At 41.7% G+C, this 25,750-nt stretch overlaps 1 protein-coding gene across 3 annotated transcripts in view; it reads right to left on the bottom strand.

The window, feature by feature from the left end:
• Positions 1 to 25,750, bottom strand: part of Smarcal1 (SWI/SNF related, matrix associated, actin dependent regulator of chromatin, subfamily a like 1) — a 70,581-nt gene that overhangs the window by 8,477 nt on the left and 36,354 nt on the right. For all 3 annotated transcript variants that reach the window (XM_042679181.1, XM_042679179.1, XM_042679180.1), the window contains 4 exons: positions 19,479 to 19,619; positions 14,393 to 14,608; positions 10,149 to 10,219; positions 4,899 to 5,001 (listed from right to left, as the gene is read on the bottom strand). In XM_042679181.1, coding sequence (XP_042535115.1) covers positions 4,899 to 5,001; positions 10,149 to 10,219; positions 14,393 to 14,608; positions 19,479 to 19,619 — 531 coding nt within the window. The remainder of the gene's footprint in view (positions 1 to 4,898; positions 5,002 to 10,148; positions 10,220 to 14,392; positions 14,609 to 19,478; positions 19,620 to 25,750) is intronic.

Genomic DNA, 25,750 nt, shown 5'->3' on the forward strand with positions numbered 1-25,750 from the left:
GATTACAGAGTTACATAAAACTGTAAAAAAAAAATGCAAACTAACCCAGTGAAAAGTGATCAGCGGAAGCTGAAGATATCTCAGAGAAAAGGGTGATGACAGGGACTGAGGAAATAGGTTGATGGAGATACTCCATATCCTCTTATCAAATTCTGTGTTTATGTGCAGTGTATCACATTACAATGATGATAGACATGGTGACTCATTCTTGTAATCCTAGCATTCAGGAGGCTGGGGACAGTGGATTGAAAAGTTCAAGGCCTGTCTGGACTACTTAGCAAGGCCTTGTCTTAAACCACCGTCCTCCCTCCCCCCCAAATAAAACATCTCCCCTGCCCTAAAACCAATCCAAGTACCAAGGCAAAAGGGAAAAACCTAATTTAAGGCTCCTTGATATCATTGGTCAACTTTCCAACATAAAGTGTGAGCATGTTATCTTGGTGCACTCTTATCAACAGTGAGCATCACGCACATTTTTTTTTTTTTTTTGCCAGTCCTGGGCTTGTACTCTGGGCCTGGGCACTGTCCCTAAGCTTTTGGTCAAGGTCAGCACTCTACCACTTGAGCCACAGCACCACTTCTGGCTTTTTCTGTTAATGTGGTACTGAGGAATCGAACCCAGGGCTTTATGCATGCTAGGCAAGCACTCTACCACTAAGCCACATTACCAGCCTGCATCACACATTTTTACATCTTGCTTTTGATGGGGCAAAAAAATTATCTTGTTGCTAGATGTGGTGATGCACACTTGTAATCCCAGTACTAGGGAGGCTGAGGCAGGAGAATGGGGCTAAACTGGACTCTAAGATAGTAAGACTGGGTCAAACTTTTTTTTTTTTTTTTGGGGGGGGGGGGGGGATGTCCGGTCATGGGACCTGAACTCTGGGCCCTCAGCTCTTCAGCTCAAGGCTAGCACTCTACCACTTGAGCCACAGCACCACTTCCGGCTTTTTTCTTTTTGCTTATGTGGTACTGAGGAATCAAACCCAGGGCCTCATGCATGCAAGGCAAGCACTCTACCACTGAGCCACCTTTCCAGCCCCCAAACTTTTTTTTTTTTTAACATTATCTTCCTCCTCTTCTTCCTCTTCAAGATTTTGTTGTTGTTGTTCCATTCCTGGGGCCTGAACTCAGGGCCCGGGCATTGTCCCTGAGCTTTTGTGCACAAGGAACTATTGCTCTACTATTTGAGTCACTTTCAGCTATTTTTGTAAATAAGAGTCTTACAGATTTTTCTACCCCAGCTGGTGAAAAAAGATTGTTTGCAACTAGGGAAATAGAATAATGAAACCTACTGCTGTTATTTGGGAAGGAGGAAGGGCAGGGGGCAGGAAGTGATAGAGGGGTGAGATTGATTAGAAATACATAGCAAACATATATGGAAATACCTTCCCCTATCGTGACTACTGCAAGCTATTCAAAAATATAACTAAAGAGCAGAGATCTGAAAGAATAAGTCATACCTAGGTATGTCTTTTTTATATGTAGAAAAACTAAAGAAGGTAATATAAACAACTTATAATCAACATTAAAATTTTGTTATATATTATTCAGGTTTTTTCCTCTACATGGTAATAAAGATGCTTCTATCTAGTCTCCAAATACACAGACACACAGACATACAGACACACAGACACAGACACAGACGCACAGACACAGACACAGACACACAGACACACACAGACACACACAGACACACACACACACATACACACACACACACACACACACACAGAGCTTAAATCCAGGGCATAGATGATGTCCCTAAACTTTTTGTTCAAGGCTAGAGCTCTACCACTTGAGCCACAACCCAACTTCTGGCTTTTTAGAGGTTAAATGAAGATAAGAGTCTCATGGACTTTCCTGCCCTGGCTGGCTTTGAATTGTGATCCTCAGATCTTAGCCCCTGAGTAGTCAGGATTACAGGCATGAGCCACTGGCACCCAACCATATTATTTTTAGTTTTTTTGTTTGTCAGTTGTGGGGCCTGAACTCTGGGCCTGGGTGCTGTCCCTCAGCCCTTCAGCTCAAGGCTAGTGCTCTACTTCTTGAGCCACAGCACCACTTCTGGCTTTCTGTTTATGTGGTGCAGAGGAATAGAACCCACGGCCTCATGTATGCGAGGCAAGCACTCTACCACTGAGCCACCTTCCCAGCCCTGACCATATTATTTTTCTTAAGAGCATATCTCAGACTTTATTCCGTACTAATAAATGCCAGACAAACATCAGGAGCTTCAACTTTAAAGCTTTTTTAAATTAAAAAAAAAAATCTAATGGCCTCCAAAATGTTAGGAAGGGTGACCGGTGATTGCTTATTTATTTATTTATTTATTTATTTTTTGGGTCTGGTCGTGGGGCCTTAACTCTGGGCCTGGGCACTGTCCCTCAGCTCTTCAGCTCAAGGCTAGTGCTCTACCACTTGAGCCACAGCGCCACTTCCGCCTTTTTTTCTTTTTGCTTATGTGGTGCTGAGGAATCGAACCCAGGGCCTCAGGCATGCAAGCAAGTGCTCTACCACTGAGCCACCTTCCCAGCCCCTGTGATTGTTTTTTTATGGCTATATATACTGCAATTTATTTAATGGGACATTTGCTGATAACCTTTTAAGTTTCTAAATATTAACAGAATGACATATATCCTTATATATAATATCCTTATAAATAAATCTTTGTTCACTAGTCTGATCATTTATTTTCTTAGGATAAATTCCTAAAAAGGAGAGTTTGGAAAAGTGAGTTTTTATTAAGTTATTGACAAATGTACAAATATACCAAGTATACACAACAACCATGAGTAAATCCATATGTTTTTTACATTATCTCAATCAATGTCTTCTTTTTTTTTTTTTGGGAGGGGGGGTCTGGTTGTAGGACCTTAACTCTGGGCCTGGGCACTGTCCTTCAGCTCTTCAGCTCGAGGCTAGCACTCTACCACTTGAGCCACAGCGCCACTTCCGGCTTTTTTCTTTCTGCTTATGTGGTGCTGAGGAATAGAACCCAGGGCCTCATGCATGCAAGGCAAGCGCTCTACCACTGAGCCACCTTCCCAGCCCTTTATATTTGTTTAGACTTGCTGCATGTCCTAGGATAAGATCTATTTTAGAGAAAATTCCATGGGTTGCTAAGAAGAATGTGTATTGTGCAGCTACTGAATGAAATACTCTGTAGATGTCTGTTGGTCTATGGTATCATTTAACTTTGCGATTTGCTGATCTTTTATTTGAATGATCTATCTGATGAGAATGGGGTGTTGAAGTCTCTCATTATTACTCTGCTGGGATCTCTCAATATTTGTAAGTCAGTGTTAGTTTAACGTGAGTATCCTACTATTTGATGCATACATGTTGACAACTGTAATTTCCTCTTCATGGATCATTCCCTTTATTCACATGTCTGGGCTGGGATGTAGCAATAGTGCTAAATGCAATGGATGAACAGATAAGGAGGAAGGAGGATGAAAACAAGCATAATAATATATGAACATGAAAACAGAACAAAGAAACTTGAGACTGGTTTGAGAAGGGAGATAAAGGAAGAGAGAGAAGAATGGAGGAGGTAACTAATAGATACCTGTATCGATATATATACATGTTAAAATGAAACACCTTGGTACAACTAACTGGTACTAATCCCCAAAAAAGAAAAAAAGGAGACATTAGTATAAACACATTTATAATTAAAAAATACATGAAGCAAAAACTGATAAAATTGAAGGGCAGAGAGATAATGGAAGGAGAGAGGGAGTAGTCATTATTTGTACTAATGGATGGAATACTTAAACAGAAGATCAACAGGAAATAAAAGATTCGGAAATCATTCTAAACCAACTACATAAAACAAATTTTATGGAATTCTAAACCCAATAAAAGTAGACTATACATTGTTCTCAAGAACATATTGAATGTCAATGTTATTAGGCCACAAAACATATAACAATAAATTTAAATGATTGACAATACTAATGTATTAGCTGACCACATTTCCTCAATAATTCAACACGGACTTCCATTCCTCAGTTTAAAGTTCAGCATTATAGTTAGCAACCAAACATTCATATTTACAAAGCGTGGAATCAACTCAAATAGCCTTATTGATGAGTGGATAAATAATAGTATCTCCATATGGTAGTGGAAAAAAAAAGCCTTGAAATTAATACAGTGAAACTTTAGATTTATTCAGTCTGAGTGTAAGATACATAGGTGCTGTGTATGTACCTGAGTTTGTGTGTTTAATGTAACATCACTGCAAAGGATGAAGGAAGACAACAGGAAATCCATGGTCCTAAACTTTAACCAAGAGTGAAAGTACAGTTTTAACAAACACCCTTAGAGATCCTTGTGGATTTTCCTGTGTACTTTGGTCTGCACACTGCTATGTATAATTCATAAAAGATAATAGTAAAGAGAAACAAAAGAAAGAAGACAAGAAGACATGCATACAAACACTTGTTTGCCCCAAAGAGGACTTTTGTTCCTTCCTTTCTGGAGGTTTTTTTTTTTTTTTGTCGGTCGTGGGGCTTGAACTCTGGGCCTGGGCGTTGTCCCTCAGCTCTTCAACTCAAGGCGAGCGCTCTACCACTTGAGCTACAGCGCCACTTCTGGAGGTTTTGTATTATAAGTGAAGAATAGTGGAAGAGTCCCTGGAGACAGCCCTAAAGCAAAATGCTGTGGATGTCTATCTAGGGCACAGGGTAATTGAAATATTCCCTGTGGGGAACTAACTGTGCCCACTTGTCCAACAAGCAAGGACTCTTCTTCAGAAGGTCATCAGCTGTGGGTCTGGGAACCATCACTTCCTTTACCAGCTTAGCCCTGACCATAATAAAACAACAAGTAAGCAGTAAAAGCACCCTGAAATTCACTCAAGACCCAGTGGTTCAAAGTCAAAGGCAGCTTACCTTTCTCTCAAGTTCATTTGTAACTGCATCCAGAACCACCTTATGATGTGCAAACACTAGAAACTTCTCTCTTCCACTTTCCAGAAGGTCTAAGATATATTCACTGCATGGACAACAAAATAAAATGGATTAAATGTATGCTCATCTAGTTGAGGTTAATCACTGAAAAGTTTCTACATGGACAGCAGACCCTTCAAGATCAACTGCACTCCCAAGCTTATCCACTCTCTTCTCTAGGAGAGGAATGCTCCCCTTTTACCTCACACCAGGTCATGTGGACAAGAAGCAAAATGAGAAGCTGCTGAGAAGCCATCTTCTGCCATGTGCAGAAAGACTTCTATACTTTTCAGTCATCTCGCCTACACAAGTATATTGAAGTATCCTTAATGTTTTATGTGTCTATGATATGTTATTTTGGATCAGAGAAGGTCACCAACAATTCTCACTTTGGTTGCTAACTTGTTAACTTTGGATGTTCATCTGTTTTTCATACAAACTGAAATGTCTTTATAGTCCTGGAACACACAGGCAGGGCATTAAGGGATTTTAAACAGTTCGCAAATTTCTAGAAGCTTAATATTAAGAAATAAGTGACTCTTGTTGCAGTGGCTTAAGTGTGGAGTCCTAGCTACTTGGGAGGTGAAGATGGAGGGATTGTAGTTCAAGGTCACCTTGGGCAAAAAAGCAAGTTGGGAGGTTCCATCTCAACGGTTAGGCACTGTAGTATACACCTGTCACCCCCAACAGTGAGGGAAAGCAAAAGCAATAGGAACACAGCCCAGGCTGGCTTGCACATAAAACAAGGCCCTATCTTAGAAATAAAAACACAAAAAGGGACTGGAGGCATGGCTCAAATGGTACAGTATCTGCCTAACAAGCATGAGGTTAGGCCCTGAGTACAATCCACAAACTACCACCAAATAATAACAGTAATAATAATAATGAAAAATATAATAACGATACTGAAGAGATATTCGGAGAAGGCTCTTTGGTTCTATTTTTCCTCCTACTCAGAATTCAGAAAACACAGCCCACAGTTAAGACAGTGGTGACTGAATTCTTTGCCAAGGCAAATGAATACGGTAAAAAGGATCTCACTTGCTTAAAACTTCCCTTTATTTCTCTCCTCCACTCACTGTTTTTTGTTTTTGTTTTATGCTGGTACTGGGGCTTGAACTCAGGACCTCTTGTTCTTGTTTAGCCTTTTCACTCAAGGCTGACGCTCTACCACTTCTAGCATTTTGCTGACTAACTGTAGACAGAGCGTCACAGACATATTTGCCAAGGCTGCCTTCAAACCTTGATTGTTTGATATACACCCAGCCACTGTCTTCTTTTTTTCCCCCATTTTTCTTTTTCTTTTTTTTTGCCAGTCATGGGGCCAGAACTCTGGGCCTGGGCGCTGTCCCTCAGCTCTTCAGCTCAAGGCTAGCACTCTACCACTTAAGCCATAGTACCACTTGCAGCTTTTTCTGCTTATGTGGTACTAAGGAATCAAACTTGGCCTCATGCATGCAAGACAAGCACTCTTACCACTGAGCTACCTTCCCAGCCCCCTGTTTTTCTTTTTTTCTTTTGCCAGTTCTGGGACTTGAACTCTGGCTCCGGGCACTGTCCCTGAGCTTCTTTTGCTCAAGGCTACTGCTCTACCACTTGAGCCATGGCTCCACTTCTGGCTTTTTTTGTTTATGTGGAACTGAAGAATCAAACCTAGGATTTGGGCATGGTAGGCGAGCACTCTACCACTCAACCATGTTCCCAGTCCTTTTTTTTGTTGGTCATGGGGCCTGAACTCTGGGCCTGGGCATTGTCCCTCAGCTCTTTAGCTCAAGGCTAGTGCTCTACCACTTGAGCCACAGCACCACTTCCCTGCCTTGTTTCTTAACATCACACTTCTTATCTGCAAGCCCTCAAAAGGCCTCACTCCTGGTGGAGCTATAGTGTGAGTGGTATGAGTGACCCAGCTAACCGACCCTGCTGTTCCCCATAGATTAGCACCCTGTAGAGGTTCATAACCCCAGGGAAGAGGTGAGCCTGTGCAGGTAACTGCGGCTCCCGTCCCTAATCATAAGAGCTTCCCTGCCTGTCCTCCAACCTGAGGTCATCCCCAGATATGGCAGTCTTCACAAAGAATATTGCAGCCTTCCTTTACAAACAAATCTCAACAGGTTCCTGTTATACGTAGGGGGTTGGAGAATTAAGTGGACTGTCCTCTAACTAAGAGTTGTTTTTAAACAACACTATGGGGGATGGAAGGTACCAGATTTGAGATCAATTTGTGAACTGTTGTACTAATAAAACCACATTAATTATTTTGAGAAATATAAAATTTGCCATGATATAAATAAAAAAGGTTATTGCTACAGCATCAAAAAGTCACAGGGCCACAAAAAAAATTAATTTGGTGACCTCTGGTCCCAGTTTTCGTAATGCCTCTTTTCCCTCTCCATCTGACACAGCTTCACCGTTCTACCCATTACAAGTCCCTCAATTACCAGGCTGGAAGCACTTGTCTACCATAGTAACTGTCCTATTATATTAAAAGATGCCCATGGCTGGGTGCTGGTGGTGCACGCCTGTAATCCTAGCTACTCAGGAGCCTGAGATCATAGGATCGCAGTTCAAAGCCAGCCCAGGCAGGAAAGTCCATGAGACTCTTATCTCCAATAAACCACTAGAAAACTGGAAGTGGTGCTATGGCTCAAGTGGTAGAGCACTTGCCTTGAGCTGAAGAGCTGAGGGACAGCACCTAGGCTCAGAGTTCAAGCCCCATGACGAAAGAAAGAAGGAAAGAAAGAAAGAAAGAAAGAAAGAAAGAAAGAAAGAAAGAAAGAAAGAAAGAAAGAAAGAAAGAAAGAAAGAAAGAAAGAAAGAAAGAAAGGAAGGAAGGAAGGAAGGAAGGAAGGAAGGAAGGAAGGAAGGAAGGGGGAGGGAGGGAGAGACAGAGACAGAGACAGAGAGAGAGAGAAAGCAAGCAAGCAAGCAAGCAAGCAAGCAAGCTGAGATCTGAGGATTGCAGTTCAAAGCCAATTCAGGCAGTGAAGTCCATGAGATTCTTACCTACCAATCAGACAATAAAAATCTGGAAGTGGAGGTATGGTTCAAAGTGGTAGAGTGCCAGCCTTGATCAAAAAAGCTAAGCAAAAGCAAGAAGCCCTGAGTTCAAGCCCTGGTGCTGGCACACTCAAAAAATAAATAGAGCTAAAAATTGCTTAGAAACTGCAAAGAACTATATAATTTACCATACAACTTTGAAAAAGTACGTATGATGTATGACCAAAGTTTATTTATGAGATGGTAAAATGCTTAGCCTTAAGGCCTGGGAATTCAGCTCAATGGTAGAGCACTTGCCTAGCACATATGGAGCCCAAGGTCTCATCCTCAGCACTGTAAAAAAAACAAAAACAAAAAAACAAAAACCACAACTAGACAACAAAAAACAAAAGGTTAGCTTAAAATTCTAAGGGCAATGTGTGCATGTTGATTCAACACCCAAAGACATAGATAGCCCCATGGACCCTGAATTTTGTAGGTCTTGGGCTGAAGGAGCAAGGCAAAGAACAACCTCCTGCCATCTGTTACTTAGCAGCAGGTGAGGAATGCATTGGCAAGGGCAATTCAGATTCATTTCTACGAGAAGTTTCCAGGCCATAAAAGCCACATCTGGAGTTCACAAGTCCCACAACAGTCTTATGAATGAAAAGGGCCTTGCCTAGAGAGTAAAGGAGAGCAGGCTGACAGTCAGCAGTCTCTCTTGGGGCATGTGGACCTGAGTGTAGCAGTAAAGGTGGCAGGGCCAGGCTGGTGGGCCAGGGGATCCAAGGGCCTAGTGGGAGGGCAGGGCAGGGCAGGGCAGGCCACGTGTTTGTCAGTTTACCCATAGATCTCTCTCCATAGCCGGTCTGGCACCTCTCAGCCCACACCAAATTTATTTTCATTATGAATCAATCACTTGAACCATAATCCCACCAGAGCTTCATACAAATGTGAAGACAATTAAAAAAAAATAATGCCTACTGTCTACCATTAGGGTCGCCTGAAGTTCCGACCACAGTGATACTGGAACATGAGTGGGTTTTTCTTTAAGAAAGGCAGCAATTGTGGATATTTAAAATCAGTAAAACTAGAACAGCAATTATTTCTTCAGCTTTAGTTTATATGGTGAAAAAGAGAACTAAATGTGACAATAGCCCACTTTAAAAAAAAAAATTAGGTAAGTAATGGCTGAAATCTCATGTTGCTGGAGAGAGGCAGAGAGTATCCTCAAAAGCAGCTTCTCTCTTTAATTTCTTTCTTAAAGGCAGGTGACCACAGTTCCCCAAGCCAGGGAAAACTTTGCTGGGGAGTCAGTCAAGCCGCATCCTTTTATTTTTCCTATTTCATTTTTTTTTCAGAGCAAGTTTCATGTTTTTGCCTGGGCTGGCCTCAGACCTCAATCCTCCTGTCTGAACTTCCCTACAAGTTGAGATCCTCAGGCATGTGCATCAAACCCAACTAATTTTTGAGACAGGGACTTTTGTTGAGGCAAGCTTCTAACCACAGTCCTCTTATTCATTTATTTATTTCTTTATTTATTTATTTGTCAGTTGTGGGGCTTGAACTCACAGGCCTAGGTGGTGTCCCTGAGCTTTTTCATTCAAAGCTAGCACCCTACTACTTTGAGCCACAGCTCCGCTTTCGGTTTTCTGGTTGAAGATATGAGTCTCATGGGGACTCTTCTGCCCGGGCTGGCTTTGAATCACAACCTTCAGATCTCAGCCTCCTGGGTAGCTAGGATTAAGGATGTGAGCCTTCAGTACTTGGCCATAGTCCTATTATTTTTGCCTCCTAAGTAGCTGAGATTACAGGTGCTTACCATTATATCTAACCCCTCTACCCTCTTTCTAAGTCACAGTACCCTCTTGGGTTGAGAAAGGCTTGTTAGACTCCAACTACAGCCCAGGCGTGGCTCCAGTAACAGGGTGATTATGCATGGTAGATGCTGAGTTCATGGAGACTAAACTGATTTTCAAAGCAGCTATAATTCTAAACTCTACTCAATTCCTTTTTTTTTTTTTCCAGCCAGCACCAGAGTTTGAATTCAGGGCCCTGAAGTTGCTCAGTTTCCTTGTTTGACTAGCATTCTACTACTTGAGCACAGCTCCAGCCTGCTAGTCAACTCTCAGAGCAGTAAAATGATTCTGGCAGACTGATAGGGGTAACAGAGACAAGAGAGAGAGAATGACAGGTGGATACTTGGTAAGTACTCACATGACACATGGGACTTTGGCTTCAGCAGTTCTGTTGAAGAAGACAATGAGGGCTTCTTTCTGCTGCTGTTTCTATTGAAAGAGGAAGAGAGCTGAAAGGTGTCCTGTGAGAACTCTGTGACAAGCTGACTCAACTGTGGCTACCCTGAGCTTCCCAACAGCCACCAGTTTATGGGGAGACCCTAGCACTGACACTTGACCTATCTGCTCGCTTTGCCCAGGTGAGAGGAACTGCTCTGGTTTTCTCTCTAGAGCCAACATTCCAGATCCTCAGTCATTCCCATAACAGCTGCATGGATCTAAGGAGACAAGGATCATGAAAGCTCTTCTGGAAAGCATTTCATCCCCCTGAGATTCAGAATTTACTCTTTAAGAATTTATTCATGAGCTAGAACTATATGTGCACAAATCTATACACAAGCTACTCTGTCAGTGTGGTGTTACTCAGGGGAGAGAGGGAGTGATGATAACTTCAAGATCCAACTAAATAAGTGGGAGGCAAAGTTCTAACACTGCCATGTGAGCAAACACTAAGACATTGGGTTTGAAGAACACTTAATAACATGGACAGGTATTCACAACAGTCTGTCACTGGTTTCCATATTTGCATGGTCCCAATTCTTCTCTTGAAATGCAGACACTGTTTGCATGTATTTTGCATATAATAGAACATGGTTTTACTGAGTGATATGTTTTACATATAAATATGCATTATAGGTATATGCAAATATGTTGGAATACTTATATATAGTCATATAAGGCATATTTTATAGAGAAATTATAGACATTTAAAGCAAAATACACATTTATAAGCATTTTAGAAAAACACCCAAATGCTGTATTCTAAATTATGTGGTTGCAAAGATAATTATTTTTTTGTAGTAAAGAAATAAAAATAACAGCTAATGCTATTAGCTGCAGTGTGTAAAGGCTATGTACTGAGTTCTAACTCAGTAATGAAGATGGCTTTGAAGACGGCACAATGATCTCATCTCCATTTGCAGACATGGAAAAATGAAAGTAGAAAAGACACATAAGCTGATGCCACACTGTTTCTAAAGGCAGAACTAGAATTTTTCTCCCCCCCCCCAGCCCTGTGTGTGTGTGTGTGTGTGTGTGTGTCTGTGTGTGTGTGTATACACATGTGTTACTTGGGCTTAAAACTCAGGACCTAGGCAGTCTCTTAGCTTGTTGTTCAAAGCTAGAGGTCTACCACTTGAGCCCCAGCTCCATTTCTGGCTGATTAATGGTTAAGGTAAAAGTCTTATGGACTTTCTTGCCTTGGCTGGTTTCAAACCTCAATCCTCAGAGCTCAGCCTCCTGAGGAGCTAGGAGGTGTGAGCCACCAACACCTGACAGAACCAGAAATCAATGTGGTCTTGGGAGCTCAAGTATATTGGCTTAGACCCTGATGGTGAGAGTTAAATAACTGAAACACATAAAGCATTATTCCCAGCATGTAGCAAGCACTCAATGGTTCCTTACTGTAAGTACCTCTCCTTTTTTCTCTGAAAATTGGATACAAAGTCTTCTGTTTGTTGGGCAGGTGCTCTACCACTTGAGCCACACTGTCAGCCCTAAATTCAAATTACTTTTCAGACAGTATCATGTTTTTGCCAGGGATCCTATCTAACCCTCTGCAGTGTCTTGGATTTCAGGGGTACACTACCATGCCAGGCTTGTTGTGGGACAGAGTACTGTTAACTTTTTGCTTGGGCTGACCATGAACTGTGATCCTCCCTGATCACTCCGCCTTCTGAAGAGCAAAACTTACAGGTAGGAGCCCCTGCACCAGACCTATTTATTTTTTAGATTTTATAGAATAGATATCTACTGCATTATAAGCAACTACTTTTTCTTTCTTTCTTTCTCTGTTTCAGAAATGCTGAGGACCAAACCCAAGGTTCTCAACCTGCTAAGCAGGTGTTCTCCCACTGCCCTACCTCCCCAAACCTATGGATTTTTAATGTAGGAGAAACTGTAATAGTGTTATCTTAAAAAGAAAGGGAAAACTTTCCAAGTTGGGTAGATATCACATATTAATGATCTCTCCCCCCCACTTTTTTTTTTTTTTTAGCTGTGAGCAAGAAAATTTTAAATAGCCTGTATTCTTTGTTCCTGCTTCCTAGACTTTGGTTAAATTAGATGTATTGGAGTTTTTAAACTTTTTTTTAAAATGGAATGTCAGATGTCATAAGTGAACTGACTCTGTCACCAGGAAGTCTGGGTGGACATGATCCTGCTCTTGGGGATCAAAAACTGCTTTAGACAAAAAGACAATTACAGGCAGCCTTTCCTTAGCCTTTGAAGACAGACCTATTATTTCAGCTGAAAAAAATGAGAAAAAGCCTTCATTATAACCTAGATTGTAAACTGGCTACCTTTTTATGATTTAAAGCCTCCCCTCACACTCTGTGTTCCCACCTCTCATACCTGTCCCTCTCCTAAAGCTTCTTCTTTTTCTTTTTTTTTTTTTAAATGGAAAGGTACAAAGAATCATTTCTTGACAGGCAGGTCAGCAGTGCTTGGTGGAGCTGCCATGATATACAAAAAAGAGAAACTTGGGGCTAAAAATTAATTATTAACTATAGCAAGATGGATTTCTTATTTGACTAAAACCATAAAACCACGATTCTCCATTTAACTTTGAACTCAGGATTTCCTAGCTGGTCAGAGTCTGGAAGGAATGCCTACAGGTATCGAGTCCAATCTTGACATTATGATTCTGGTTCCCTATCCCCAAGCACATGCTAGCTAGGCAAGTATTCTGTCACTGAGCTACATCCTCAGCCACTATTATCACTCTTTATATTTGGTCCTTATTCATCAGTTCTTGTCCGGTGCTGTTCACTATTGGACAGAAGTCAGCAGACATTAAAAGTTTAGGAAAAGATGATAAGAAAAAAATTTAAATTGAGATGAAAATTTCTATTCACTGGAATTTTAACTCCCATCAGAAGAGGAGGACTGAACTATTTTTACAACAGCACCTTGCTTCTCCCCATGATTCTGCTGAAGTTGAAGAATAAATGTTCTACAGGTCCACAGTAAAGGTCTCCAGCAAAGAGATTGTGCTTACTCTATTTACTTGGAATCATCCAGGTTAGTATATGTAATATAGTATAAATTAAATACAGTGTAACAATTTACCAATGCATTTTCTTCTTAAAAGTGATGGGCTAGTTTTACTTATGGTAAAAATGACACTAAAAATTTCATGCATTGTGTCTCCTGTTATTTTTATTTATTTTGCAACCTCCTACAAAGCTAAGACCTTATTGATATTTAAGCTTCTTTATGAAATAAATAATATGAGGCTCAAATAATGCTTTGTGATAATGGCAAACATCTGATTATTGCCTGACCAATGAGAATAACACCAGGGCAAGAAGGTTATTACCCTAAGAGACACAAACGGAGTTGGAATAGTAAAATAACTGTTTTGAAAAGGTGAAAGTAGAAAGAGCCCTAAGGGGCTAGGAAGGTGGCTCAGTGGTAGAGTGCTTGCCTTGCATACATGATGTCCTGGGTTCGATTTTTCAGAACCACATAAGCAGAAAAAGCCGGAAGTGGCACTTGTGGCTCAAGTGGTAAAGCACTAGCCTTGAGCTGAAGAGCTGAGGGACAGTGCCCAGGCCCAGAGTTCAGGCTCCACGACCAACCCAAAAAAAAAAAAAAAAAAGAGCCCTAACCCTAAATTACAGGGACAAGAGACTTGGCTCTAGCCCTGCCTCTACTGTAGAATAGAAATAACACCCTAGCATCCTGTGAGCCTTGGTTTCCCTCTCTGTAAAATGGACCTGCCAACTTCCTGCCAGCCATTATTAGATGACTTAAGGATTTCCAAGGTTTAAGAGGGTTCAAAAACTCTGCTTTGGGACCCATGTCCATTTGTTATCTTGACTGGTGCCAATGCATAGGTGTGACCTGAGGGGTAACTTAAGTACCCACTAGATGGAGCCCTAATGGTCTTAACTGCTCCCATACTGAGGCAGCCTCAGTGTACTCTGAAGATAAATTTCAGCTTTCTGTCAGAATACACACATATATCACCATCTTGCTTCTCCCCTGAGGTTATTTTTATGACAATCTGCCACTAGTCATCAAGGAAGGGCTGGCTGTTCTTGCCTGGGTGCAGCAAATGTGGAAAGGCAAGGTGAGAACCCTGGGCCGTTTTCACAGAGTTGTTCAGAAACGAACACCTGTCTGCATCCATTTCCAGCCTGTCTCCAAGCCAGAACTCACAGTTTTGTCAGTGGTCATTTCCTTGGCTGCTGCATCCAGGGCAGCCCTGGCCCTGGCGCTGATCTGTCCTGGGGCAACTACTACCATCTTGCGCTGTTTGGCAGGCAGTTGGGAAAGGACGTCAGATTTGAGGCGGCGCAGCATGATGGCTTCCTCCAGCAGGAGCTTCAGCTCTCCCAGGTTGGAGGAGCCCGAGTAGTCCCAGCCCCAGGATAGCTGAGGAGAAATGAGATTGCGTTAGACTGTTTGCTCCAGGCAGGGTGCTTTTCTCATCACCACCCAAGTGGTGATGAGGAGAAATCAGCCCCAGATAAGATAAATAAGGGAAGAAAGGTGGGGAAAAAACAGCCAGGAGATCATGGCATCCTAAAGTTTGGCATCAACTTTTCCAGCTGCAAATGCAGAACTTCAGAAGATTAGATGTTTATTTTATTTTATGTATTTTTTTTTTTTTTTTTGCCAGTCCTGGGGCTTGAACTCAGGGCCTGGGCACTGTCCCTGAGCTGCTTTGTGCTCAAGGCTTGCATTCTACCACTTGAACCACAGTGCCACTCCTGGCTTTTTCTATTTATGTGGTACTGAGGAACCGAACCCAGGGCTTCATGCATGCTAGGCATGCACTCTACCACTGAGCCACATTCTCAGCTCAGATTAGGTATATATTAAAAAATAAAAAATAGCTTTCAGACTATTCCTATATACTAAATACAGAAAGAAATTCTCCTCAAGGTGAGTCCTACAGACTCCATTACATTGTGTCATAAACAACATCAGAAACATCTTTATTTGATGGGATTTCTGGAGATCAAAAAAATTTATAGAAGTGGGGGCTGGGAAGGTGGCTCAGTGGTAGAGCGCTTGCCTTGCATGCCTGAGGACCTGGGTTCGATTCCTCAGCACCACATAAGCAAAACGAAAAAAGTTGGAAGTGGCACTGTGGCTCAAGTGGTAGAGCGCTAGCCTTGAGCTGAAGAGTTGAGGGACAGCGCCCAGGCCCAGAGTTCAGGCCCCACAACCAGACCCACCCCCCCCGCCCCCCGCAAAAAAAAAAATTATAGAAGTGGTGTTGTGGCTCAAGTGTAGAGTACTAGCCTTGAATAAAAGAATCTCAGGGACAGTGTCCAGGCCCTGAGGTTCAAGCTCCAGGACTGGCAAAAACAAAAAACTATTTATTTCTCATTGTGGATCACAGCAACCCAATCAAATCCAACTGCAATGTTACTGTGGTAAACGGTGGTTGGGGTTGGTTTGACTAGGTCATCCAGGAGGGCTAGCAGTCCTTCACAACCTGCTTTCCCCAAACAGCAGCTCCTAGGAAGCAGTGAGCTCAAATGCCTATTTCCTGTCATGCAGGTAGAGAAGATGTAGCTCAGTGGTTGAGCACATCTAGCATGTGTGAGGCCCCAGGCTCCATTCAGCACCATACTATACAAACAAATCAAATACATAAAAATCCTATCCATGACCAACAAGCTTACAGGAAACAGGACTCATTTCCACAGTTGAAAACCAGGAAGCCTAGTTTGTACTCTCTCCCTCTGCTCTTCTTCCTCCTCTTTTTCTTCCCTTCCCCTCCCCCTCTCCCCGTTTTCTTTCCCCTTCTCTCTCTTTTTGTGCCAGTTCTGGGGCTTTTACTCAGATCCTCGCACTCTCGCTTGGCTTTTTCTGGACTTGTGCCACACCTCCACTTCCAGTTTTTTGGCAGTTAATTGGGGATAAAGAGTCTCATCAACTTTCCTACCCAGGATGGTTTCAAACTATAATCCTCAGATCTCAGCCTCCTCTAAGTGGCCTCTAACTTGAGCCACCAGTGCCTGCTTTGCATCTTCAACTGCTTATGTCTCTCCTGCTTCACATTTCTTTGGACTATGAGCAGCCTGAAGGGAGGGTCTGGGCTTGCTTACTTTAAAGGACCCAAGGGCCCAGCATCGTAGTGGGAGCAGGCAATGTGTCCTATAGAGTTTTGCTCAATTGAGAACCAAAAGAGACAAAGATGAAGATATACAATGACTCAGAGCTGTTTTTTTTTTTTTTAACGAAAAAATTATGTTAAGTAAAATAAGTCAGGCTCAGAGACAGAAAGGGCAAATGTTTTCACTCATATGTGGAAGTCAGATCTAAATTATAAACATGAAAACATATACAGGGTCATATGTATGTATATATACACAAACATATTACTACAGTAGGGCATATACAGGGTAGGATTCCAATGGTCTCTTTTGAATAACTAAGTTACAGTTTAACAGAATGAATACCAGAAAGCTGAAACATGTTTTGTTTCAGTTGGGAGGAAAGGAGGAACAAATGGAGAGAGGAAGAGTGGGAGAATACAGCCATAACATTCAATGTACATATGTGAAAGTGGTAACCTGGGTAGGTGGGTGGGGTTGGGAGAATTGGGGGAGAATGACAGAAGTGGTGACATTGAGCAAGCTGCATTGCACTCACAAACTGACATGTTGAATCAAAATCCCTTTGTAGGAGTACTTAAAAGAAAACTAAAAAAAAATTTAAAAGGCAGAAATCAATGGAAAGTTCTCAGTAGATTCCTTTAGATAGCCACTGGGCAGCAAATGAGCTCAGCATGGGTACTCTTTTCAGCAGCTTCTCTTAATGCATGAAGCTGGAAATTAAAAAAAAAAGCATGCTGGGCACAAGAAGGTATCAGAATTAATTTGACATCACATTCTAAGATTAATACTGTTTCCTCTTAATCTTGTAGGTTAAAGCCAAATAATACCAATGATTTTAAACTGGACTTTAGAACAATCACAATCCAACAAACTTTCATTGAAAACTTACTGGTCCCAGACCCTGGGCTGAGGAAAAAGATGTGAAGAGGAAAAAGCACTAATGGTGTTTGGAAGTGGAGGTGAGGGAGTGAAGAGAAGGGGGGAATGGAAGAATTCAAGGATGATATACTGAGTTTCTAGTATGAGCCTGATACAGACAACAAAGGAAGGGATGACCTAGGGAGTATTGAAAATGGCTCAGCCTTCAGGCCTGCTTATCTCTAGCTATAGAGATAAACTAGCTTAGGGAGAAATCCTGATCCAAACATTATTTGTAAACAAAGTCACACGTACAAAGCATACCTGAAACCTACACAAAATCAACTCGGTCTAGATCCAACCACAGAGAAAATGAGTCACAGACTGTGTTAAAGAAGCATGTGGTGAGAACTGAGCACACTGGCACACATCTGTTAATTTCAACACTCTGGAGGTAGAGGCAGGAGGATCAAACGTTCAGAGGCCAATCTGGGCTACATAGTTGGTCACAGGCTAGCCTGAACCATACAGCAAGCCCCTGTCTCAACCGCTCCTCCCCCAGAAGAGAAGTGCATGACCACATATTCACTCCCCATAGAAAAAGAAACATAGGCTTTTTTTTTTTTTTTGTCAGTTGTGGGGCATGAACTCTAGGACTAGGTGCTGTCCCTCAGCTCTTCAGCTCTTCAACGCTCTACCATTTGAGCCACCATACCACTTCCAGCTTTTTCTGCTTATATGCTGAGGAATCAAACCCAGGGCCTCATGCATGTGAGGCAAGCACTCTACCACTGAGCTACCTTCCCAGCCCCAATTTTTTAATGCATTTAGTAATTGAGAAATTTCTTGCATCAACAATCAACTACAAAAGCAATTTTTTAATGCATTTAGTAATTGAGAAATTTCTTGCATCAACAATCAACTACAAAAGTTTGGAATTAACTTTGGAAATCATTGTAATTTGTGTTATATATACTATAACTATAAACAGGACTCTTGCAATACTTTTACCAATTAAATGTATAAAGGATTTTTCTTTTTTTGGTCAGTTGTGGGGTTTGAACTCTGGGCCTGGGTGCTGTCCCTCAGCTCTTCAGCTCTGTACCACTTGAGTCACAGAGCCACTTCCGGTTTTCTAAAGGTTAATTGGAGGTAAGAATCTCACGGACTTTCCTGCCTGTGCTGGCTTTAAACAGGGATCCTTAGATCTCAGCCTCCTGAGTAGCTAGCATTACAGGCATGAGCCACCAGCATCCAGCTAGGATTTTTCTTTTAAAACAAGTATTTTAAGCCAGGCATTGATGGCTCATGCCTATAACCTTAGCTACTAAAGAGGCTAAGATCTGAAGATTATGGTTTGAAGCCAGCCAACGCAGGAAAGTCTGTAAGACTCTTACCTACATTAAACTACCAAAGGTAGCAGCAGCTCAATGTAGAACACTAGCCTTGAGCAAAAGAAGCTCAGGGACAGCAATCGGGCCCTGAGTTCAAGCCCCAGAACTGGCACCAAAAATAGTTCCCATTTTTCCACAGTATCAGTGTCTTTGATGCAAATAAGAACTGAGTACTTATTTGTAATTTGGCTACAAAGTAAGAATCACTCTGGTCTGGCTTTTACAATGGTGATACTGACTGTAGCACATTTCTATTACAGGTTTCCTGCTCCACTGGCAATGCATTCACGTAAGAATGTGAGGGTCAGAGGTTTCAGACCTTCCAGCCAGGGATGACACACTTGAGTCACCATTAGGAGTAAAGGCTCTGCAGAAAAACCTCCCATGGAAGCTCTGGATCATGCTCCTACTCTGCTTGCTCGAGGGATCTTTTGCCTTTTTTGTAGAGACGATTTTTTCCCCCAGTTTTATTTCAGATTCCTCCCAAGCAACTCTTGCCTCTTCATGTATTTTCCTGACTCTGCCTAGGACCTCCCTTTCGCCACCATAGTACCTTCAAGGGGCCAGCATCTGGTGTGAACTTTCCTTCTACAGCCCCAGCAACCCTGCCTGCTGGAGGAACTATAAGCGTGGCTCAGGGTTATGACTATCAGAGCTGGGCACAACTCTGCACTATCTGCTGGTCCCTTTTGTAGACAATGCTAATCTAGAATCACCACAGACATTAAAATTAGGAGGCATCTGAATATATCTTGCCTTTGAAAATATGCCAAAGTCAGGGTTAGGAGCAAACTGGAACTTAGTCTAGTTTTCTAGCCCTTGATACTCAGCTCATATCACAGCCAGAGAGAAGGAGCAACAAGATCACATGTCAAAATCAGGGTGAACAATCAAGGCAAGGGAGGAAAGAGAGAATACCCGTTTGGCATCACAGTAGCGAAGTCCAAAGGCATGAAACTGAGGGAAGAATGTCGGCTTGACAGCGACGATCTGCGTGTAGAGCTCTGAGGGCCGGGACATGGCTGGCGTGCCTGATAGTAAGATCACTCTCTTGGCAACCTGGAAGACAAATGACAAGAGGTGTTTGGGACACAGGGAATATGCAAAATGCCCCAGTGAGCAGGAGTTGTGCCCTTTGCAATAGAAGGATTCCTTGGAATCCATGGCCTTCCACTTTCTGGGAGCTCTCACCTCTCATGGTTCTTAAGTTCAAATACCTTAGATCTCAGGGTAGGTCTAGATTCCAAAGTTGCTAGAGGCCAACCACAATCTGTGGCTGATAACCTGAGATTTCTAGGCCAGGGTATCATAACCATATGTGTTTTGAGAACCTAGTGCCACTGCCATGTCTGCAGTCAGGTGGGCTCTCAGCTCTAAAGTGCCTCTTAGCTATTCTCACAGCACTGACTACAATATTCTGGACTCTCTTTCCCCTGCCAACCTCACTTGACTGCAAGCTTCTTGAGATGAAGAACTGAGCTGTTATGCCCTTTATTTTCTGTAGAACTCTGTGCCCGGCACAAAAGCAAGTCACCAATAAATGTTCACTAGATGCTGAGAAATAATTTGAAGGAAGCTGGTTAATGTTGAAAACATGGAGTGAACTCAAAGACTCCATCAGTGGAATAGGAAGTGGGAAAAGAGAGCCATAGAGCTGAACTTCCTACAGAATGCATCCAAAAGGATTTACTGTCAGACACTGTCAGGTACTGTCAGACACTGCTAGGCCCAGGAGAAAGAGAGAGGGATTGCCTAGCTATAAACCTTTATTGACTTTGGGGGCTTTATTTTGTTTTGTTTTTAATAAAACAAAATTTAATTCTAGCTTTAATTCTAGCTACTTAGAAAGAACATCTGGAGTATGACTGTTCAAGGTTAGCCCAGGAAAAATATTCATGAGATTACTTCTCCCCTACCCCATTCCCATCTTAAGCTGAGCACCACTGTGCAAGCCAGTGCTTGCTGGAGGCCAGAGATAGGGTAATAGTCCAAGGCTGGCTTGTGTAGAAACATGAGACCCTACCTGAAAAATAACTAAAGCAAAAAGGACTTTGGGTATAGCTCTAGCAGTAAACCCCTGCCTAACAAGAATGAGGCCTGGAATTCAAACTCTACCACTACTCAAAAAAAAGCCTACAGACCCTTGCTTCAAGTTAATTTTGGGGTCTTTGCATGGTAAGACCTGCTCCACTGACTCTAAACTCAGCCTAGGTCTCCGGCAGCCCATTCAGCAGTGGTCAGGACCAAAATAAATAGTTGGTCAACCCCAATGACAAATTCTAGAGCCTTCACCACCCTGACACCAACCAAGAGAAGAGCAGACTCATCTCCCACCTCTCAGTATAAGGGGAAAGTGGGCGAGACTAAGGAAAGACACTTCTTAACATATTAGAACATAAAGTCTCCACAATTGCCGGACGTAAAATTCACTTCAGCTTTGAGCAGAGCTCAGTTGTCTAGAAACAGCTTGTTAACCACTGTAACCTTGAGTTAATGACAGTAATATAAGGTAGTGGCATGAAGTCAATTTCCTAGGGGAGGAAATTAGATTTTCAAATGAATACATTGCCTCATAAAATAAATAAATAAGATGTAACAGTGGGAAGAAAGATGATTCCTCATAAATATACAATATATACAATTCTAGAGTGCACTTTCGCCCTCTTGGCCACTGCCAATACCTAATTTCATTATGATGGTAGAACTATGAATTTCTCCAGCTATAATTTTCCACAGTTCAATTACTTGGGCCTTCTAATTTCCTGCATGGGTTTGTGCAGACTCATTAAAATAACAATGGGCTTCTTGAATGATGTCTGTAGCATCTCTCTGCATGGTTTAAGCCCATTTCAATGAAGGGGCAAAATGAAAAGTTCCATTAAGAAGAGAACAACCTGTCCATCCTCTCAAACCTGCTCCCCATGTCACCAAGTTTGCCTGGGGCAGAGCCTGGGCCAAAGTGACTCCTGAACCAGGTGATGGAAATTAACTCCAACCTCTGTAGGATATGTATAAGATGCAGTTAGTACTGAGTCAGTTCCCCCACACGCTTCCTAGACAGGAGCAGTGGGAATAGTGCAAACGGATATGTATAGGTATGGAAAAGCACAAGTAGCATTATAGAAAAGGAAAAAGGCTGGCTATAGTAAGAAACCAGAATCAAATCTCATCTGCTGTGAATGATTTAGCCCACTTCCTGCTCAGTCCCAATATGTATGTAGTGTCATCACTGCCATCCATAGGGCCTTTAATCTGTGCTCTGCTGCAAATGATTTATATGCCTCTACCTTTGAGAAGTTCTAATCTAGGGAAATATAAACACACAAAGCTATATATAAGTCAACACCAAACCAAACACTTTATAATTACCTCTCCTAGGGAAAGAAAGAAAAGAGGGATCCAAGAAAGCTACAATGGAACAATGTAGAAAAGAATTTGTTTGATGTTGGAAGGATGATGTAGTTATGAACAGACACTACTCGGGACAAGATGACCTTCCAAGACAGGCTTACTTTACTAATGGTTTTAAAGTGGAAACAAAATCTGTACAACAGGTTGATAATAGAGTAAGTTGTTAGATTTACTGAAATGAATCTTAGTGTTATTTATTCAAAGTTCATATAAGAAGCAGTCCAGAAATTGTTAGCATCAGAGCCAGTAATTTCGTTTATTGAATATCTTTATTGGCTATAATGTATTTCACCAACATGCCAGCTCAGAAATAAAATCATGCTCCCCAGAGCTCGGTGCCTAGAACTACTGCTATGGTTTAAGTGAAACTTATGCAATGTACACAATGTAGGAACAGGATATGCTGAAGGTAGCTAACAAACACAAAGCCACATCCACACCACCCAAATGTCTTAACACTCAAGAATCCTGACATGATGGACATTGGAGCTAGTTAAGTTTTAACTAGTTCTTAAGTCACTGTAGAATTTTCAAAAATAAGGACAGTGGCAAGCATACTTTGGGGACAAGCAACCAACAAGCACTTAGATCTCAAACAAATGCAGCATGTTAAGTGCAATACTCAGAAGGCTAAGGCAGGAGGAGTAAGAGTTTGTGGCTAGCTTGGGCTACATGGTGAGACTATGTATCAAAAAAAAAAAAAAAAAGCAAGATCTCAGGCTACATTTCAGGAAGAACAAGAAGAACAACAACAACAATAAACCCCCCCAAAACCCAGAAGAGTCAATACCTTTCAGCAAATGGAAGACTGGAGAATGGAAAGAAAGCTCAATATGTAGGAAGGAAAAATCCAGTAATAGAGAAGACTGAGGTTCTATTCTTTTCTTAAAAAAAATTGTTATTGTGGGCTGGGAAGGTATCTCAGTGGTAGAGTGCTTGCCTTGCATGCATGAGGCCCTGGGTTCAATTTCTCAGCACCATATAAACAGAAAAAGCTGGAAGTAGTGCTGTGGCTCAAATCATAGAGCACCAGCCTTGAGCTAAAGAGCTCAGGGACAGCGCCCAGACCCAGAGTTCAAGCCCCACAACCAACCAAAAAAAAATTGTTATCATAAAGGCGATGTACAGTTACATAAGTCAGATAAAGAGTACTTTTTTTCTTTTTTGTCAGTCATGGGGCTTGAACTCTGGGCCTGGGCGCTGTCCCTGAACTCTTCAGCTCCAGGCTAGAGCTCTACCACTTGAGCCACAGCACTACTTCCTCTTTCCTGGTGATTAATTGGAGGTAAGAGTCTCATTGATTTTCCTGCCGGGGTTGACTTTGAACTGCAATCCTCAGATCTCAGCCTCCTGAGTAGCTAGGATTATAAGCATGAGCCACCGGGGCCTGGTTTGAGTACATTTACTTTTGAACAATGTCACCCCTTCCCTTGCTCTCTTTCAGTTTTTCCCCTCTCAGTACCACACACAAGTTATATAGTTCATTTCAATGTAGTATCTAGAGAATATCACTGCTACATTTGTTCACCCTTTGCCTCATCAATTCTGTGCTCCTGTTAGCCTCCCAAAGACAGGCAAATAAGCAAATCAAAGGAAAACAATAACAGCAGCAAAGAAAAAAAACTCTTGTTTACATTTTCTGGAGTTCATTTTGAAAAACATTATTTTATATGATCAGATGCACATAGCTATTGCACTTTTGTGATCCTCTCCTAAGAATATCCTCCTTTGGTCTATCTCTGTGTGAATGACTAGAGATCTCTATAATTTATCATGTCCCCATCAAAATCCCAACAACATTCTTCAATGAAATAGAGAAAGCAATTCAAAAATTCATATGGAATGACAGACTCTAAGAATACTTATCAGGAAGAACACTGTTGAAGGAATATCAATACCAAACTTCAAACTCTGTAACAAAGCCGTAGCTTGCGGGGGGTGGGGCTGGGAAGGTAGCTCAGTGGTAGAATGCTTGCCTTACATGCCCTGGGTTTGATTCCTCAGCACCACATAAGGAGAAAAAGCTGGAAGTGGTGCTGTGGCTCAAGTGGTAGAGTGCTAGCTTTGAGCTGAAGAGCTGAGGGACGGCGCCTAGGCCCAGAGTTCAGGCCCCATGACCGACAGAAAAATTAATAATAAATAAATAAATACAGCATGGTACTGGCACAAGAATATGCCTAAGAACCAATGGAACAGAATAAAAGACCCATAAATGAATCCAGACTGATAACCATCTAATATTTGATAAGGAAGCCAAAAACACAGATTGAAAGAAAAACAGCCTCTTCAACAAAATGGTGCTGGCAAAATTGGCTATCCACATGCAGAAAATTGAAGCTAGATCCTTATATATCCCCCTGTACCAGAATTCATTCAAAATGGATCAAAGACTAAAATGTAAGGCCAGATACCATAAAAAAAAAAAAAAATACAGGAAGGGGTAGGGGAAACACTAGGGCTCCTAGGCATGGGTCAAAACTTCCTGAGTAAAGATCCAGAATCACAACAAATTAAAGGAAGATTGAATAAATGGGACAATGTCAAACTGAAGTGTTTCTGCATGGCAAAGGACACAGCTAGCAAGATAAACAGAAAGCCCACAGAATATGAGAAGGTTTTTACCAGCTATGCATCAGAGACTTCATATCTAAAATATACTTAGAACTCAAAAAAATTAAACCCTCAAAAATAAACCCTTCAAGAAACAACAACCCAATTAATAAATGAGCTAAAGTCTTAAAGAGAGACTTCTCAGAAGAAGTAAGAATGGCCAATAGACACATGTTTAACATCTCTGGACATAAAAAGAAATGCAAATCAAAACAACACTGAGATTTCATCTCACCCCAATTAGAATGGCCATTATCAAGAAAACTAACAAAAAACATTGCTGGTGGGGATGTGGCCAAAAGGAAATTCTATTACCCTGCTGGTAGGAATGTAAACTTGCTCAACCACACTGGAAAACAGTACGGAGGTCTCTCAAAAGACCAAACATAAGAGTTTCTCTATAACCCAGCAATCCAACTTCTGGGCATTTATCCAATAGAACACAAACAAGGCTGCACTAGAGCTTCCAGCACAACCATGTTCACTGCAGCACTGTTTACCATAGCCCAGATACGAAATAAACTGAGACACCCCTCAATGGACAAATGGATCAAGAAAATGTGATATATATACACAATGGAATTCTACTCACTCATCAGAAGGAATGATATTGTACCATTTGCAAGGAAATAGAAAAGACTTGGACAAAATCATATTAAGTAAGGCAGACCAAAAGAAACATAGGTTACGCGATTTCCATTTGTGGTAACTAGAATATGCCTATAAATCTACAGGTAAACACACTGGATGGTTACATTTAAAAAAAAGAAGTTCTACTCTTCACAAGGCATCTGAGGGGTTACTCCCCCACAACAAAAGACCAACCCAAGATGGCTACTGCAGACCAGGAGCTGTTCCCAGGACCAGCCAAAGGCCACCTATCTCTCAGTGATACTTAGCAAATGTTCTGGTTTCCTCTAGCTCACTACCTAAAGGGTAAAAGCCTGAAGGGTAGTGACCTCACTAAGGTCATTTGCATGGTCACAGAGCACTTTCAAACTAAGCCAGTACCACCTCTCTAAAATTATGATTCCACATATGAGGCAGTCCTTGGGTAAGAGACAGGATGAAAACTGATTACCAGCATCTTGATTCAAAATACCAAGATGTTATAATTCAGCAAGAATTTGTAACTAATTAAAGTCATATTATTCAGAGCTATAAGGAAT

This window comes from Dipodomys spectabilis, unplaced genomic scaffold (assembly GCF_019054845.1).
Source record: "Dipodomys spectabilis isolate Male_0828 unplaced genomic scaffold, ASM1905484v1 ptg000051l, whole genome shotgun sequence".
Classification (NCBI taxonomy): Eukaryota; Metazoa; Chordata; class Mammalia; order Rodentia; family Heteromyidae; genus Dipodomys; species Dipodomys spectabilis.